Source organism: Eucyclogobius newberryi, unplaced genomic scaffold, assembly GCF_026437365.1.
Source record: "Eucyclogobius newberryi isolate DKJ021-1_F unplaced genomic scaffold, fEucNew1.0.hap1 SCAF_640, whole genome shotgun sequence".
Taxonomy (NCBI): Eukaryota; Metazoa; Chordata; class Actinopteri; order Gobiiformes; family Gobiidae; genus Eucyclogobius; species Eucyclogobius newberryi.
The window spans coordinates 1-17,862 of record NW_027316324.1 but is presented as its reverse complement, the minus strand read 5'-3'; the positions used below and the strand labels follow the sequence as shown (position 1 = coordinate 17,862).

General features: G+C 51.1%; 1 protein-coding gene across 1 annotated transcript; it reads right to left on the bottom strand.

Annotated features, from left to right (window-relative positions):
• Positions 1-598: 598 nt before the first annotated feature.
• Positions 599-12,821, bottom strand: LOC140348242 (laminin subunit beta-4-like; the record flags this gene model as incomplete). The annotated part of the gene is made up of 4 exons (XM_072434299.1): positions 599-719; positions 1,214-1,335; positions 12,244-12,405; positions 12,681-12,821. Coding segments are annotated over 4 exons (546 nt in total), but the record flags the coding sequence as incomplete, so codon positions are not given.
• Positions 12,822-17,862: the final 5,041 nt, after the last annotated feature.

Genomic DNA, 17,862 nt, shown 5'->3' with positions numbered 1-17,862 from the left:
ACAGCACACGTGTTACTCATGTTACAGCACACGTGTTACTCATGTTACAGCACACGTGTTACTCATGTTACAGCACACGTGTTACTCATGTTACAGCACACGTGTTACTCATGTTACAGCACACGTGTTACTCATGTTACAGCACACGTGTTACTCATGTTACAGCACACGTGTTACTCATGTTACAGCACACGTGTTACTCATGTTACAGCACACGTGTTACTCATGTTACAGCACACGTGTGTTTGTGTTCTGACCGCGTGTTACTCATGTTACAGCACACGTGTGTTTGTGTTCTGACCGCGTGTTACTCATGTTACAGCACACGTGTTACTCATGTTACAGCACACGTGTTACTCATGTTACAGCACACGTGTTACTCATGTTACAGCACACGTGTTACTCATGTTACAGCACACGTGTTACTCATGTTACAGCACACGTGTTACACATGTTACAGCACACGTGTTACTCATGTTACAGCACACGTGTTACACATGTTACAGCACATGTGTTACTCATGTTACAGCACACGTGTTACTCATGTTACAGCACACGTGTTACACATGTTACAGCACACGTGTGTTTGTGTTCTGACCGCGTCCACGAGGATGAAGGCCGTGAGGTGCCGGTGTGTGACGCCGTGACGCTGGAACCGGATCGACAACACGTATGTGTTCTGAGGCTCGAAGCAGAAACCACGAGGCATCTCCACCAACCTGAGGAGGAAGAAAGAAGTGTGACAAAAGAAACAAAGAAGTGTGAGAAAAGAAACAAAGACATCATGTAGTAAATAAAACATAAACACATAAATAAGTCGGCTCATGAACAGGGAAATAACAACATTTTGAATAAAAACGAGTTAATATTAATGGCAATCATTGAGGCATTTAATACAAAAACTCTACTATTTCACATGAAGTAGATCATAAAAGTTAGAAGTCGTATGTGAAGTTTGTGCTGCTCCTGTGGATTTCATCTGCTGTTTCCACGGCGACAGTTGGACTCTGAAGTTCAGGTGAAGCTTCAGCTGGAGCAGGTCTGAACACGAGAACAATCATCTGATAAAACCAAAAGCTCTTTTATCAGATGAAGTGTTGAAGAGCTCCACATATTTCCAGAGAACTCGTCAGACGCAACACTGACCTGCCCGATGTGAGTTAGAGTTCTTTAATCTGAACGTTCAGGCTCAACACTGTGGAACATGAAGTACCTGCTGCGGTGAGGCACAGTGACCGTGAAGAGTTGCTCTGTCGGGAGGAGGTTTCCACAGCGAAGACTCGAGGGAAGATGAACCGACGACACACTGACCACAGCCTCCCAGTCCTCTGTGGACTGAACACAGAGACACAACTGACCACAGAGACACAACTGACCACAGAGACACAACTGACCACAGAGACACAACTGAACACAGAGACACAACTGACCACAGAGACACAACTGAACACAGAGACACAACTGAACACAGAGACACAACTAAACACAGAGACACAACTGACCACAGAGACACAACTGACCACAGAGACACAACTGAACACAGAGACACAACTGACCACAGAGACACAACTGAACACAGAGACACAACTAAACACAGAGACACAACTGAACACAGAGACACAACTGACCACAGAGACACAACTGACCACAGAGACACAACTGACCACAGAGACACAACTGAACACAGAGACACAACTGACCACAGAGACACAACTGAACACAGAGACACAACTGAACACAGAGACACAACTAAACACAGAGACACAACTGACCACAGAGACACAACTGACCACAGAGACACAACTGAACACAGAGACACAACTGACCACAGAGACACAACTGAACACAGAGACACAACTAAACACAGAGACACAACTGAACACAGAGACACAACTGACCACAGAGACACAACTGACCACAGAGACACAACTGAACACAGAGACACAACTAAACACAGAGACACAACTGACCACAGAGACACAACTAAACACAGAGACACAACTGAACACAGAGACACAACTGACCACAGAGACACAACTGAACACAGAGAGACACTGACAGACACAACTGAACACAGAGACACAACTGACCACAGAGACACAACTGACCACAGAGACACAACTGACCACAGAGACACAACTGACCACAGAGACACAACTGAACACAGAGACACAACTGACCACAGAGACACAACTGACCACAGAGACACAACTGAACACAGAGACACAACTGACCACAGAGACACAACTGAACACAGAGACACAACTGACCACAGAGACACAACTGACCACAGAGACACAACTGACCACAGAGACACAACTGACCACAGAGACACAACTGACAACAGAGACACAACTGACCACAGAGACACAACTGACCACAGAGACACAACTGAACACAGAGACACAACTGAACACAGAGACACAACTAAACACAGAGACACAACTGACCACAGAGACACAACTGACCACAGAGACACAACTGACCACAGAGAGACAACTGACAACAGAGACACAACTGACCACAGAGACACAACTGAACACAGAGACACAACTGACCACAGAGACACAACTGACCACAGAGACACAACTGAACACAGAGACACAACTGAACACAGAGACACAACTGACAACAGAGACACAACTGACCACAGAGACACAACTGAACACAGAGACACAACTGAACACAGAGACACAACTGACCACAGAGACACAACTGACAACAGAGACACAACTGACCACAGAGACACAACTGAACACAGAGACACTACTGACCACAGAGACACAACTGACAACAGAGACACAACTGAACACAGAGACACAACTGAACACAGAGACACAACTGACCACAGAGACACAACTGAACACAGAGACACAACTGACCACAGAGACACAACTGAACACAGAGACACAACTGAACACAGAGACACAACTGACCACAGAGACACAACTGAACACAGAGACACAGCTGACCACAGAGACACAACTGAACACAGAGACACAACTGACCACAGAGACACAACTGACCACAGAGACACAACTGACCACAGAGACACAAGTAAACACAGAGACACAACTGACCACAGAGACACAACTGAACACAGAGACACAACTGACCACAGAGACACAACTGACCACAGAGACACAACTGACCACAGAGACACAACTGAACACAGAGACACAACTGAACACAGAGACACAACTGACCACAGAGACACAACTGAACACAGAGACACAGCTGACCACAGAGACACAACTGAACACAGAGACACAACTGACCACAGAGACACAACTGACCACAGAGACACAACTGACCACAGAGACACAAGTAAACACAGAGACACAACTGACCACAGAGACACAACTGAACACAGAGACACAACTGACCACAGAGACACAACTGACCACAGAGACACAACTGACCACAGAGACACAACTGACCACAGAGACACAACTGAACACAGAGACACAACTGAACACAGAGACACAACTGACCACAGAGACACAACTGACCACAGAGACACAACTGAACACAGAGACACAACTGACCACAGAGACACAACTGAACACAGAGACACAACTGACCACAGAGACACAACTGACCACAGAGACACAACTGACCACAGAGACACAACTAAACACAGAGACACAACTGACCACAGAGACACAACTGAACACAGAGACACAACTGACCACAGAGACACAACTGACCACAGAGACACAACTGAACACAGAGACACAACTGACCACAGAGACACAACTGACCACAGAGACACAACTGAACACAGAGACACAACTGAACACAGAGACACAACTGACCACAGAGACACAACTGACAACAGAGACACAACTGACCACAGAGACACAACTGAACACAGAGACACAACTGAACACAGAGACACAACTGACCACAGAGACACAACTGACCACAGAGACACAACTGACAACAGAGACACAACTGACCACAGAGACACAACTGAACACAGAGACACTACTGACCACAGAGACACAACTGACAACAGAGACACAACTGAACACAGAGACACAACTGAACACAGAGACACAACTGACCACAGAGACACAACTGACAACAGAGACACAACTGAACACAGAGACACAACTGACCACAGAGACACAACTGAACACAGAGACACAACTGACCACAGAGACACAACTGACCACAGAGACACAACTGACCACAGAGACACAACTGAACACAGAGACACAACTGACCACAGAGACACAACTGACCACAGAGACACAACTGACCACAGAGACACAACTAAACACAGAGACACAACTGAACACAGAGACACAACTGACCACAGAGACACAACTGAACACAGAGACACAACTGAACACAGAGACACAACTAAACACAGAGACACAACTGACCACAGAGACACAACTGAACACAGAGACACAACTGACCACAGAGACACAACTGACCACAGAGACACAACTGACCACAGAGACACAACTGAACACAGAGACACAACTGACCACAGAGACACAACTGACCACAGAGACACAACTAAACACAGAGACACAACTGAACACAGAGACACAACTGACCACAGAGACACAACTGAACACAGAGACACAACTGAACACAGAGACACAACTAAACACAGAGACACAACTGACCACAGAGACACAACTGAACACAGAGACACAACTGACCACAGAGACACAACTGACCACAGAGACACAACTGACCACAGAGACACAACTGAACACAGAGACACAACTGAACACAGAGACACAACTAAACACAGAGACACAACTGACCACAGAGACACAACTGACCACAGAGACACAACTGAACACAGAGACACAACTGACCACAGAGACACAACTGAACACAGAGACACAACTAAACACAGAGACACAACTGAACACAGAGACACAACTGACCACAGAGACACAACTGACCACAGAGACACAACTGAACACAGAGACACAACTAAACACAGAGACACAACTGACCACAGAGACACAACTAAACACAGAGACACAACTGAACACAGAGACACAACTGACCACAGAGACACAACTGAACACAGAGACACAACTGAACACAGAGACACAACTGAACACAGAGACACAACTAAACACAGAGACACAACTGACCACAGAGACACAACTGAACACAGAGACACAACTAAAGACAGATACACAACTGAACACAGAGACACAACTGACCACAGAGACACAACTAAACACAGAGACACAACTGAACACAGAGACACAACTGAACACAGAGACACAACTAAACACAGAGACACAACTAAACACAGAGACACAACTGAATACAGACACACAACTAAACACAGAGACACAACTGACCACAGAGACACAACTGACCACAGCCTCCCTGTCCTCTGTGGACTGAACACAGAGACACAACTGAACACAGAGACACAACTGAACACAGAGACACAACTGACCACAGAGACACAACTGAACACAGAGACACAGCTGACCACAGAGACACAACTGAACACAGAGACACAACTGACCACAGAGACACAACTGACCACAGAGACACAACTGACCACAGAGACACAAGTAAACACAGAGACACAACTGACCACAGAGACACAACTGAACACAGAGACACAACTGACCACAGAGACACAACTGACCACAGAGACACAACTGACCACAGAGACACAACTGACCACAGAGACACAACTGAACACAGAGACACAACTGAACACAGAGACACAACTGACCACAGAGACACAACTGACCACAGAGACACAACTGAACACAGAGACACAACTGACCACAGAGACACAACTGAACACAGAGACACAACTGACCACAGAGACACAACTGACCACAGAGACACAACTGACCACAGAGACACAACTAAACACAGAGACACAACTGACCACAGAGACACAACTGAACACAGAGACACAACTGACCACAGAGACACAACTGACCACAGAGACACAACTGAACACAGAGACACAACTGACCACAGAGACACAACTGACCACAGAGACACAACTGAACACAGAGACACAACTGAACACAGAGACACAACTGACCACAGAGACACAACTGACAACAGAGACACAACTGACCACAGAGACACAACTGAACACAGAGACACAACTGACCACAGAGACACAACTGACCACAGAGACACAACTGACAACAGAGACACAACTGACCACAGAGACACAACTGAACACAGAGACACTACTGACCACAGAGACACAACTGACAACAGAGACACAACTGAACACAGAGACACAACTGAACACAGAGACACAACTGACCACAGAGACACAACTGACAACAGAGACACAACTGAACACAGAGACACAACTGACCACAGAGACACAACTGAACACAGAGACACAACTGACCACAGAGACACAACTGACCACAGAGACACAACTGACCACAGAGACACAACTGAACACAGAGACACAACTGACCACAGAGACACAACTGACCACAGAGACACAACTGACCACAGAGACACAACTAAACACAGAGACACAACTGAACACAGAGACACAACTGACCACAGAGACACAACTGAACACAGAGACACAACTGAACACAGAGACACAACTAAACACAGAGACACAACTGACCACAGAGACACAACTGAACACAGAGACACAACTGACCACAGAGACACAACTGACCACAGAGACACAACTGACCACAGAGACACAACTGAACACAGAGACACAACTGACCACAGAGACACAACTGACCACAGAGACACAACTAAACACAGAGACACAACTGAACACAGAGACACAACTGACCACAGAGACACAACTGAACACAGAGACACAACTGAACACAGAGACACAACTAAACACAGAGACACAACTGACCACAGAGACACAACTGAACACAGAGACACAACTGACCACAGAGACACAACTGACCACAGAGACACAACTGACCACAGAGACACAACTGAACACAGAGACACAACTGAACACAGAGACACAACTAAACACAGAGACACAACTGACCACAGAGACACAACTGACCACAGAGACACAACTGAACACAGAGACACAACTGACCACAGAGACACAACTGAACACAGAGACACAACTAAACACAGAGACACAACTGAACACAGAGACACAACTGACCACAGAGACACAACTGACCACAGAGACACAACTGAACACAGAGACACAACTAAACACAGAGACACAACTGACCACAGAGACACAACTAAACACAGAGACACAACTGAACACAGAGACACAACTGACCACAGAGACACAACTGAACACAGAGACACAACTGAACACAGAGACACAACTGAACACAGAGACACAACTAAACACAGAGACACAACTGACCACAGAGACACAACTGAACACAGAGACACAACTAAAGACAGATACACAACTGAACACAGAGACACAACTGACCACAGAGACACAACTAAACACAGAGACACAACTGAACACAGAGACACAACTGAACACAGAGACACAACTAAACACAGAGACACAACTAAACACAGAGACACAACTGAATACAGACACACAACTAAACACAGAGACACAACTGACCACAGAGACACAACTGACCACAGCCTCCCTGTCCTCTGTGGACTGAACACAGAGACACAACTGAACACAGAGACACAACTGAACACAGAGACACAACTGAACACAGAGACACAACTAAACACAGAGACACAACTGAACACAGAGACACAACTGAACACAGAGACACAACTGAACACAGGGACACAACTGAACACAGAGACACAACTAAACACAGAGACAGAACTGACCACAGAGACACAACTAAACACAGAGACACAACTGACCACAGAGACACAACTGACCACAGAGACACAACTGACCACAGAGACACAACTGACCACAGAGACACAACTGACAACAGAGACACAACTGACCACAGAGACACAACTGAACACAGAGACACAACTGACCACAGAGACACAACTGACCACAGAGACACAACTGAACACAGAGACACAACTGACAACAGAGACACAACTGACCACAGAGACACAACTGAACACAGAGACACAACTGAACACAGAGACACAACTGACCACAGAGACACAACTGACCACAGAGACACAACTGACAACAGAGACACAACTGACCACAGAGACACAACTGAACACAGAGACACTACTGACCACAGAGACACAACTGACAACAGAGACACAACTGAACACAGAGACACAACTGAACACAGAGACACAACTGACCACAGAGACACAACTGACCACAGAGACACAACTGAACACAGAGACACAACTGACCACAGAGACACAACTGAACACAGAGACACAACTGAACACAGAGACACAACTGACCACAGAGACACAACTGACCACAGAGACACAACTGAACACAGAGACACAACTGACCACAGAGACACAACTGAACACAGAGACACAACTGACCACAGAGACACAACTGACCACAGAGACACAACTAAACACAGAGACACAACTGACCACAGAGACACAACTGAACACAGAGACACAACTGACAACAGAGACACAACTGACCACAGAGACACAACTGACCACAGAGACACAACTGACCACAGAGACACAACTGAACACAGAGACACAACTGAACACAGAGACACAACTGACAACAGAGACACAACTGACCACAGAGACACAACTGAACACAGAGACACAACTGAACACAGAGACACAACTGACCACAGAGACACAACTGACCACAGAGACACAACTGACAACAGAGACACAACTGACCACAGAGACACAACTGAACACAGAGACACTACTGACCACAGAGACACAACTGACAACAGAGACACAACTGAACACAGAGACACAACTGAACACAGAGACACAACTGACCACAGAGACACAACTGACAACAGAGACACAACTGAACACAGAGACACAACTGACCACAGAGACACAACTGAACACAGAGACACAACTGACCACAGAGACACAACTGACCACAGAGACACAACTGAACACAGAGACACAACTGAACACAGAGACACAACTGAACACAGAGACACAACTGACCACAGAGACACAACTGACCACAGAGACACAACTGAACACAGAGACACAACTAAACACAGAGACACAACTGAACACAGAGACACAACTGACCACAGAGACACAACTGAACACAGAGACACAACTGAACACAGAGACACAACTAAACACAGAGACACAACTGACCACAGAGACACAACTGAACACAGAGACACAACTGACCACAGAGACACAACTGAACACAGAGACACAACTGACCACAGAGACACAACTGACCACAGAGACACAACTGAACACAGAGACACAACTGAACACAGAGACACAACTAAACACAGAGACACAACTGACCACAGAGACACAACTGACCACAGAGACACAACTGAACACAGAGACACAACTGACCACAGAGACACAACTGAACACAGAGACACAACTAAACACAGAGACACAACTGAACACAGAGACACAACTGACCACAGAGACACAACTGACCACAGAGACACAACTGAACACAGAGACACAACTAAACACAGAGACACAACTGACCACAGAGACACAACTAAACACAGAGACACAACTGAACACAGAGACACAACTGACCACAGAGACACAACTGAACACAGAGACACAACTGAACACAGAGACACAACTGAACACAGAGACACAACTAAACACAGAGACACAACTGACCACAGAGACACAACTGAACACAGAGACACAACTAAAGACAGATACACAACTGAACACAGAGACACAACTGACCACAGAGACACAACTAAACACAGAGACACAACTGAACACAGAGACACAACTGAACACAGAGACACAACTAAACACAGAGACACAACTAAACACAGAGACACAACTGAACACAGACACACAACTAAACACAGAGACACAACTGACCACAGAGACACAACTGACCACAGCCTCCCTGTCCTCTGTGGACTGAACACAGAGACACAACTGAACACAGAGACACAACTGAACACAGAGACACAACTGAACACAGAGACACAACTAAACACAGAGACACAACTGAACACAGAGACACAACTGAACACAGAGACACAACTGAACACAGGGACACAACTGAACACAGAGACACAACTAAACACAGAGACACAACTGACCACAGAGACACAACTAAACACAGAGACACAACTGACCACAGAGACACAACTGAACACAGAGACACAACTAAACACAGAGACACAACTGACCACAGAGACACAACTAAACACAGATACACAACTGAACACACAGAGCAACAACTGAACACAGAGACACAACTAAACACAGAGACACAACTAAACACAGAGACAAAACTGAACACAGACACACAACTAAACACAGAGACACAACTGACCACAGAGACCCAACTGACCACAGAGACACAACTGAACACAGAGACACAACTGAACACAGAGACACAACTGAACACAGAGACACAACTGACCACAGAGACACAACTGACCACAGAGACACAACTGAACACAGACTCCAAGTCCTCTGTGGACTGAACACAGAGACACAACTGAACACAGAGACACAACTGAACACAGAGACACAACTGAACACAGAGACATAACTGAACACAGCCTCCCAGTTCTCTGTGGACTGAACACAGAGACACAACTGAACACAGAGACACAACTGAACACAGAGACACAACTGAACACAGCCCACCAGTCCTCTGTGGACTGAAACACAGATACACAACTGAACACAGAGACACAAATGAACACAGAGACACAACTGAACACAGCCTCCCAGTCCTCTGTGGACTGAACACACAGAGACAAAACTGAACACAGAGACACAACTGAACACAGCCCATCAGTCCTCTGTGGACTGAACACAAAGACACAACTGAACACACAGAGACACAATTGAACACAGAGACACAACTGAACACAGAGCAACAACTGAACACACAGAGACACAACTGAACACAGAGACACAACTGAACACAGAGACACAACACACAGAGACACAACTGAACACAGAGACACAACTGAACACAGAGCAACAACTCAACACAGAGACACAACACACAGAGACACAACTGAACACACAGAGACACAACTGAACACAGAGACACAACTGAACACAGAGACAAAACTGAACACAGAGACAAAACTGAACACAGAGACACAACTGAACACACAGAGTAACAACTGAACACACAGAGCAACAACTGAACACACAGAGCAACAACTGAACACACAGAGACACAACTGAACACAGAGACACAACTGAACACAGAGACACAACTGAACACACAGAGACACAACTGAACACACAGAGACACAACTGAACACAGAGACACAACTGAACACAGATACACAACTGAACACAGCCTCCCAGTCCTCTGTGGACAGAACACAGAGACACAACTGAACACACAGAGCAACAACTGAACACACAGATACACAACTGAACACACAGAGCAACAACTGAACACACAGATACACAACTGAACACAGAGACACAACTGAACACAGAGACACAACTGAACACAGAGACACAACTGAACACAGAGACACAAGTGAACACACAGAGACACAACTGAACACAGAGACACAACTGAACACAGAGACACAACTGAACACAGAGACACAACTGAACACAGAGACACAAGTGAACACACAGAGACACAACTGAACACACAGAGACACAACTGAACACACAGAGACACAACTGAACACAGAGACACAACTGAACACACAGAGACACAACTGAACACAGAGACACAACTGAACACACAGAGACACAACTGAACACACAGAGACACAACTGAACACACAAACATCACACCTGAACACACAGAGACACAACTGAACACACAGAGACACAACTGAACACAGAGACACAACTGAACACAGAGACACAACTGAACACAGAGCAACAACTGAACACAGAGCAACAACTGAACACACAGAGACACAACTGAACACAGAGACACAACTGAACACAGAGACACAACTGAACACAGAGACACAAGTGAACACACAGAGACACAACTGAACACACAGAGACACAACTGAACACAGAGACACAACTGAACACACAGAGACACAACTGAACACAGAGACACAACTGAACACACAGAGACACAACTGAACACAGAGACACAACTGAACACACAGAGACACAACTGAACACACACACACAAACACACACACACGTGGGCGTCGGCCTCACCTCGGGCTCATAGCGGATCATGATGTCATACTCGAGGGCGTGTGGAATGTTGTCGACGGTGAAAACCAAACCGGCTCCGTCTTTGACCCGGGCGAAGCCGGGTCCAGTCCAGGTGACCAGCAGGTTTGGGGCGTGGTCGCGGTGCAGTGGACGAACGTCCGGCTGAGGACGAGACGGACTTCAGCGTCACTGTCCAAAGGTGAGGTCACTTGTGTCCAGAGGTCAGGTCACTTGTGTCCAGAGGTCAGGTCACTTGTGTCCAGAGGTCAGGTCACTTGTGTCCAGAGGTGAGGTCACTTGTGTCCAGAGGTCAGGTCACTTGTGTCCAGAGGTGAGGTCACTTGTGTCCAGAGGTCAGGTCACTTGTGTCCAGAGGTCAGGTCACTTGTGTCCAGAGGTCAGGTCACTTGTGTCCAGAAGTGAGGTCATTGTTTTACCGTCTGACGCAGCTGGCGAATGCGTCTGAGCGCCGCTCGATCCTGCTGCAGGTTTTCCAAACGTCTGTGTCGCCGATGACGACGGAGCTGCTCACTGAGGTGCTGAACGCAATCTGTGTCGGCCTGAGGACGCACTTTACCCTGAGGGAGAGAGGAGGAGGAGAGAGGAGGAGGACGAGGAGGAGAGGAGGACCAGGAGAGGAGGAGAGGAGGAGGAGAGGAGGAGGAGAGAGGAGGAGGACGAGGACGAGAGGAGGACGAGGAGAGGAGGAGGAGAGGAGGAGGAGAGAGGAGGAGGACGAGGACGAGAGGAGGAGGAGGAGAGGAGGAGGAGAGGAGGAGGAGAGGAGGAGGAGAGAGGAGGAGGACGAGGACAAGAGGAGGACGAGGAGAGGAGGAGGAGAGGAGGAGGAGAGGAGGAGGAGAGAGGACGAGGACGAGGAGGAGAGGAGGACGAGGAGGAGAGGAGAAGGAGGACAGGAGGAGGAGAGAGGAGGATGAGAGGGAGAGAGGAGGAGGAGAGAGGAGGAGGAGAGGGAGAGAGGAGGAGGAGAGAGGAGGAGGACGAGGAGGAGAGGAGGAGGAGAGGAGGAGGAGAGGAGGAGGAGAGAGGAGGAGGGCGAGGAGGAGAGGAGGACCAGGAGAGGAGGAGGAGAGGAGGAGGAGAGAGGAGGAGGACGAGGAGGAGAGGAGGACCAGGAGAGGAGGAGGAGAGGAGGAGGAGAGAGGAGGAGGACGAGGTCGAGAGGAGGACGAGGAGAGGAGGAGGAGAGGAGGAGGAGAGAGGAGGAGGACGAGGACGAGAGGAGGACGAGGAGAGGAGGAGGAGAGGAGGAGGAGGACGAGGACAAGAGGAGGACGAGGACAAGAGGAGGACGAGGAGAGGAGGAGGAGAGGAGGAGGAGAGAGGAGGAGGACGAGGAGGAGAGGGGGACGAGGAGAGGAGGAGGAGAGGAGGAGGACGAGAGGAGGAGAGGAGGAGGAGGAGAGGAGGAGGAGAGGGAGAGAGGAGAGGAAGAGGAGGAGGAGGAGGAGGAGGAGGAGAGGGGGAGGAGAGGAGGACGAGGAGAGGAGGAGGAGGCGAGAGGAGGAGAGGAGGAGGAGGAGGAGAGAGGAGGAGAGGAGGAGGAGAGGGAGAGAGGAGGAGGACGAGAGGAGGAGAGGAAGAGGAGAGGGAGAGAGGAGGAGAGGAGGAGGAGGAGGAGAGAGGAGAAGGAGGAGGAGAGAGGAGGAGGAGGAGAGGGAGAGAGGAGGAGAGGGAGAGAGGAGGAGAGGAGGAGGAGAGGGAGAGAGGAGGAGGAGGAGGAGGAGGAGAGAGGAGGGGAGAGGAGAAGGAGGAGGAGAGGAGGACGAGGAGAGGAGGAGAGAGGAGGGGAGAGGAGAAGGAGGAGGAGGGGGAGGAGAGGAGGACGAGGAGAGGAGGAGAAGGAGGAGAGGAGGAGGAGAGAGGAGGAGGAGAGGGAGAGAGGAGGAGGAGAGGAGGAGGACGAGAGGAGGAGAGGAGGAGGAGGAGGAGAGGAGGAGGAGAGGAGGAGGAGGAGGAGGAGGAGGAGGAGGAGGAGGAGGAGAGGAGGAGGAGAGGGGGAGGAGAGGAGGAGGAGGAGAGGAGGAGGAGGAGAGAGGAGGAGAGGAGGAGGAGGAGAGAGGAGGAGAGGAGGAGGAGAGGGAGAGAGGAGGAGGACGAGAGGAGGAGAGGAGGAGGAGAGGGAGAGAGGAGGAGAGGAGGAGGGGGAGGAGAGGAGGAGGAGAGAGGAGGAGGAGAGGGAGAGAGGAGGAGGAGAGGAGGAGGACGAGAGGAGGAGAGGAGGAGGAGGAGGAGGAGAGGAGGAGGAGGAGCAGGAGGAGAGGAGGAGGAGAGGGGGAGGAGAGGAGGAGGAGGAGAGGAGGAGGAGGAGAGAGGAGGAAGAGAGAGGAGGAGAGGAGGAGGAGAGGGAGAGAGGAGGAGGACGAGAGGAGGAGAGGAGGAGGAGAGGGAGAGAGGAGGAGAGGAGGAGGGGGAGGAGAGGAGGAGACAGGAGGAGGAGTAGGAGAGAGGAGGAGAGGAGGAGGAGGAGGAGAGAGGAGAAGGAGGAGAGGAGGAGGAGAGGGAGAGAGGAGGAGGAGGAGAGAGGAGGAGAAGAGGAGAAGGAGGAGGAGGAGGGGGAGGAGAGGAGGAGAAGAGGAGGAGAGAGGAGGGGAGAGGAGGAGGAGAGAGGAGGAGAGAGGAGAAGGAGGAGGAGGAGGAGGGGGAGGAGGAGAGAGGAGGAGAAGAGGAGGAGAGAGGAGGGGAGAGGAGAAGGAGGAGGAGAGGAGGACGAGGGGAGGAGGAGAGAGGAGGGGAGAGGAGAAGGAGGAGGAGGAGGGGGAGGAGAGGAGGACGAGGAGAGGAGGAGAAGGAGGAGAGGAGGAGGAGAGAGGAGGAGGAGAGGGAGAGAGGAGGAGGAGAGGAGGAGGACGAGAGGAGGAGAGGAGGAGGAGGAGAGGAGGAGGAGAGGGAGAAAGGAGAGGAGGAGGAGAGGAGGAGGAGGAGAGGGGGAGGAGAGGAGGAGGAGGAGAGGAGGAGGAGGAGAGAGGAGGAGAGGAGGAGGAGAGGAGGAGGAGGAGAGAGGAGGAGAGGGAGAGAGGAGGAGGACGAGAGGAGGAGAGGAGGAGGAGAGGGAGAGAGGAGGGGAGGAGGAGGGGGAGGAGAGGAAGAGACAGGAGGAGGAGTAGGAGAGAGGAGGAGAGGAGGGAGAGAGGAGGAGGAGAGGAGGAGGACGAGAGGAGGAGAGGAGGAGGAGGAGAGGAGGAGGACGAGAGGAGGAGAGGAGAAGGAGGAGAGGAGGAGGAGAGAGGAGGAGGAGAGGGAGAGAGGAGGAGGAGAGGAGGAGGACGAGAGGAGGAGAGGAGGAGGAGGAGAGGAGGAGGAGAGGGAGAAAGGAGAGGAGGAGGAGAGGAGGAGGAGGAGAGGGGGAGGAGAGGAGGAGGAGGAGAGGAGGAGGAGGAGAGAGGAGGAGAGGAGGAGGAGAGGAGGAGGAGGAGAGAGGAGGAGAGGGAGAGAGGAGGAGGACGAGAGGAGGAGAGGAGGAGGAGAGGGAGAGAGGAGGGGAGGAGGAGGGGGAGGAGAGGAAGAGACAGGAGGAGGAGTAGGAGAGAGGAGGAGAGGAGGAGGAGGAGGAGGAGAGAGGAGAAGGAGGAGAGGAGGAGAGAGGAGGAGGAGGAGAGGGAGAGAGGAGGAGAGGAGGAGGAGAGGGAGAGAGGAGGAGGAGGAGAGAGGAGGAGAAGAGGAGAAGGAGGAGGAGGAGGGGGAGGAGAGGAGGAGAAGAGGAGGAGAGAGGAGGGGAGAGGAGGAGGAGAGAGGAGGAGAGAGGAGAAGGAGGAGGAGGAGGAGGAGGGGAGGAGAGGAGGAGAGAGGAGGAGAAGAGGAGGAGAGGAGGGGAGAGGAGGAGGAGGAGGAGGAGAGGAGGACGAGGAGAGGAGGAGAGAGGAGGGGAGAGGAGAAGGAGGAGGAGGAGGGGGAGGAGAGGAGGAGGAGGAGAGGAGGAGGAGGAGAGGGAGAAAGGAGAGGAGGAGGAGAGGAGGAGAGGGGGAGAGAGGAGAGGAGGAGAGGAGGAGGACGAGAGGAGGAGAGGAGGAGGAGGAGAGGAGGAGGAGGAGAGGGAGAAAGGAGAGGAGGAGGAGAGGAGGAGAGGGGGAGGAGGAGAGAGGAGGAGAGGAGGAGGAGGAGAGAGGAGGAGAGGAGGAGGAGAGGGAGAGAGGAGGAGGACGAGAGGAGGAGAGGAGGAGAGGAGGAGGAGAGGGAGAGAGGAGGAGGACGAGAGGAGGAGAGGAGGAGAGGAGGAGGAGAGGAGGAGAGGAGGAGGAGAGGAGGAGGAGGAGGAGAGAGGAGAAGGAGAGAGGAGGAGGAGGAGAGGGAGAGAGGAGGAGAGTGAGAGAGGAGAAGGAGGAGGAGGGGGAGGAGAGTTGAGGAGAGAAGGAGGAGAGAGGAGAAGGAGGAGGAGGAGGGGGAGGAGAGGAGGAGAGAGGAGGAGAAGAGGACGAGGAGAGGAGGAGAGAGGAGGGGAGAGGAGAAGGAGGAGGAGGAGGGGGAGGAGAGGAGGTCGAGGAGAGGAGGAGGACGAGAGGAGGAGAGGAGGAGGAGGAGAGGAGGAGGAGAGGGAGAGAGGAGAGGAGGAGGAGAGGAGGAGGAGGGGGAGGAGGAGAGGAGGAGGAGAGGGGGAGGAGAGGAGGAGAGGAGGAGGAGGAGGGGAGAGGAGGAGAGGAGGAGGAGAGGGAGAGAGGAGGAGGACGAGAGGAGGAGAGGAGGAGAGGAGGAGGAGAGGGAGAGAGGAGGAGAGGAGGAGGGGGAGGAGAGGAGGAGAGAGGAGGAGGAGTAGGAGAGAGGAGGAGAGGAGGAGGAGAGAGGAGAAGGAGGAGAGGGAGAGAGGAGGAGAGGAGGAGGAGAGGAGGAGAGGAGGAGGATGAGAGAGGAGGAGAAGAGGAGAAGGAGGAGGAGGGGGAGGAGAGGAGGAGAGAGGAGGGGAGAGGAGGAGGAGAGAGGAGGAGAGAGGAGAAGGAGGAGGAGGAGAGAGGAGGGGAGAGGAGGAGGAGAGAGGAGGAGAGAGGAGAAGGAGGAGGAGGAGGGGGAGGAGAGGAGGAGAGAGGAGGAGAAGAGGAGGAGAGAGGAGGGGAGAGGAGAAGGAGGAGGAGAGGAGGACGAGGAGAGGAGGAGAGAGGAGGGGAGAGGAGAAGGAGGAGGGGAGGAGAGGAGGACGAGGAGAGGAGGAGAAGGAGGAGAGGAGGAGGAGAGAGGAGGAGGAGAGGAGGAGGACGAGAGGAGGAGAGGAGGAGGAGGAGAGGACGAGGAGAGGGAGAGAGGGAGGAGAGAGGAGAGAGAGGAGGAGGAGGCGAGAGGAGGAGAGGAGGAGGAGGAGAGGAGGAGGAGAGGAGGAGGAGAGGAGGAGGAGAGAGGAGGATAGGAGGAGGAGAGGGAGAGAGGAGGAGAGGAGGAGGAGAGGAGGAGGAGGAGAGGAGGAGGAGAGGAGGAGGATAGGAGGAGGATAGGAGGAGGAGAGGAGAGAGGAGGAGAGGAGGAGGGGGAGGAGAGAGATAATGATTATAATGTAAACTCAGTTTAAGATATTAACAGTGACTTCCTGTCATGTGACGCTGACGTGTCACTTCCTGTTTCCTGCAACTGAAGCTCGAGCGCTCCGAAAGGTTTCACTTACCCCTAGCCCCGCCC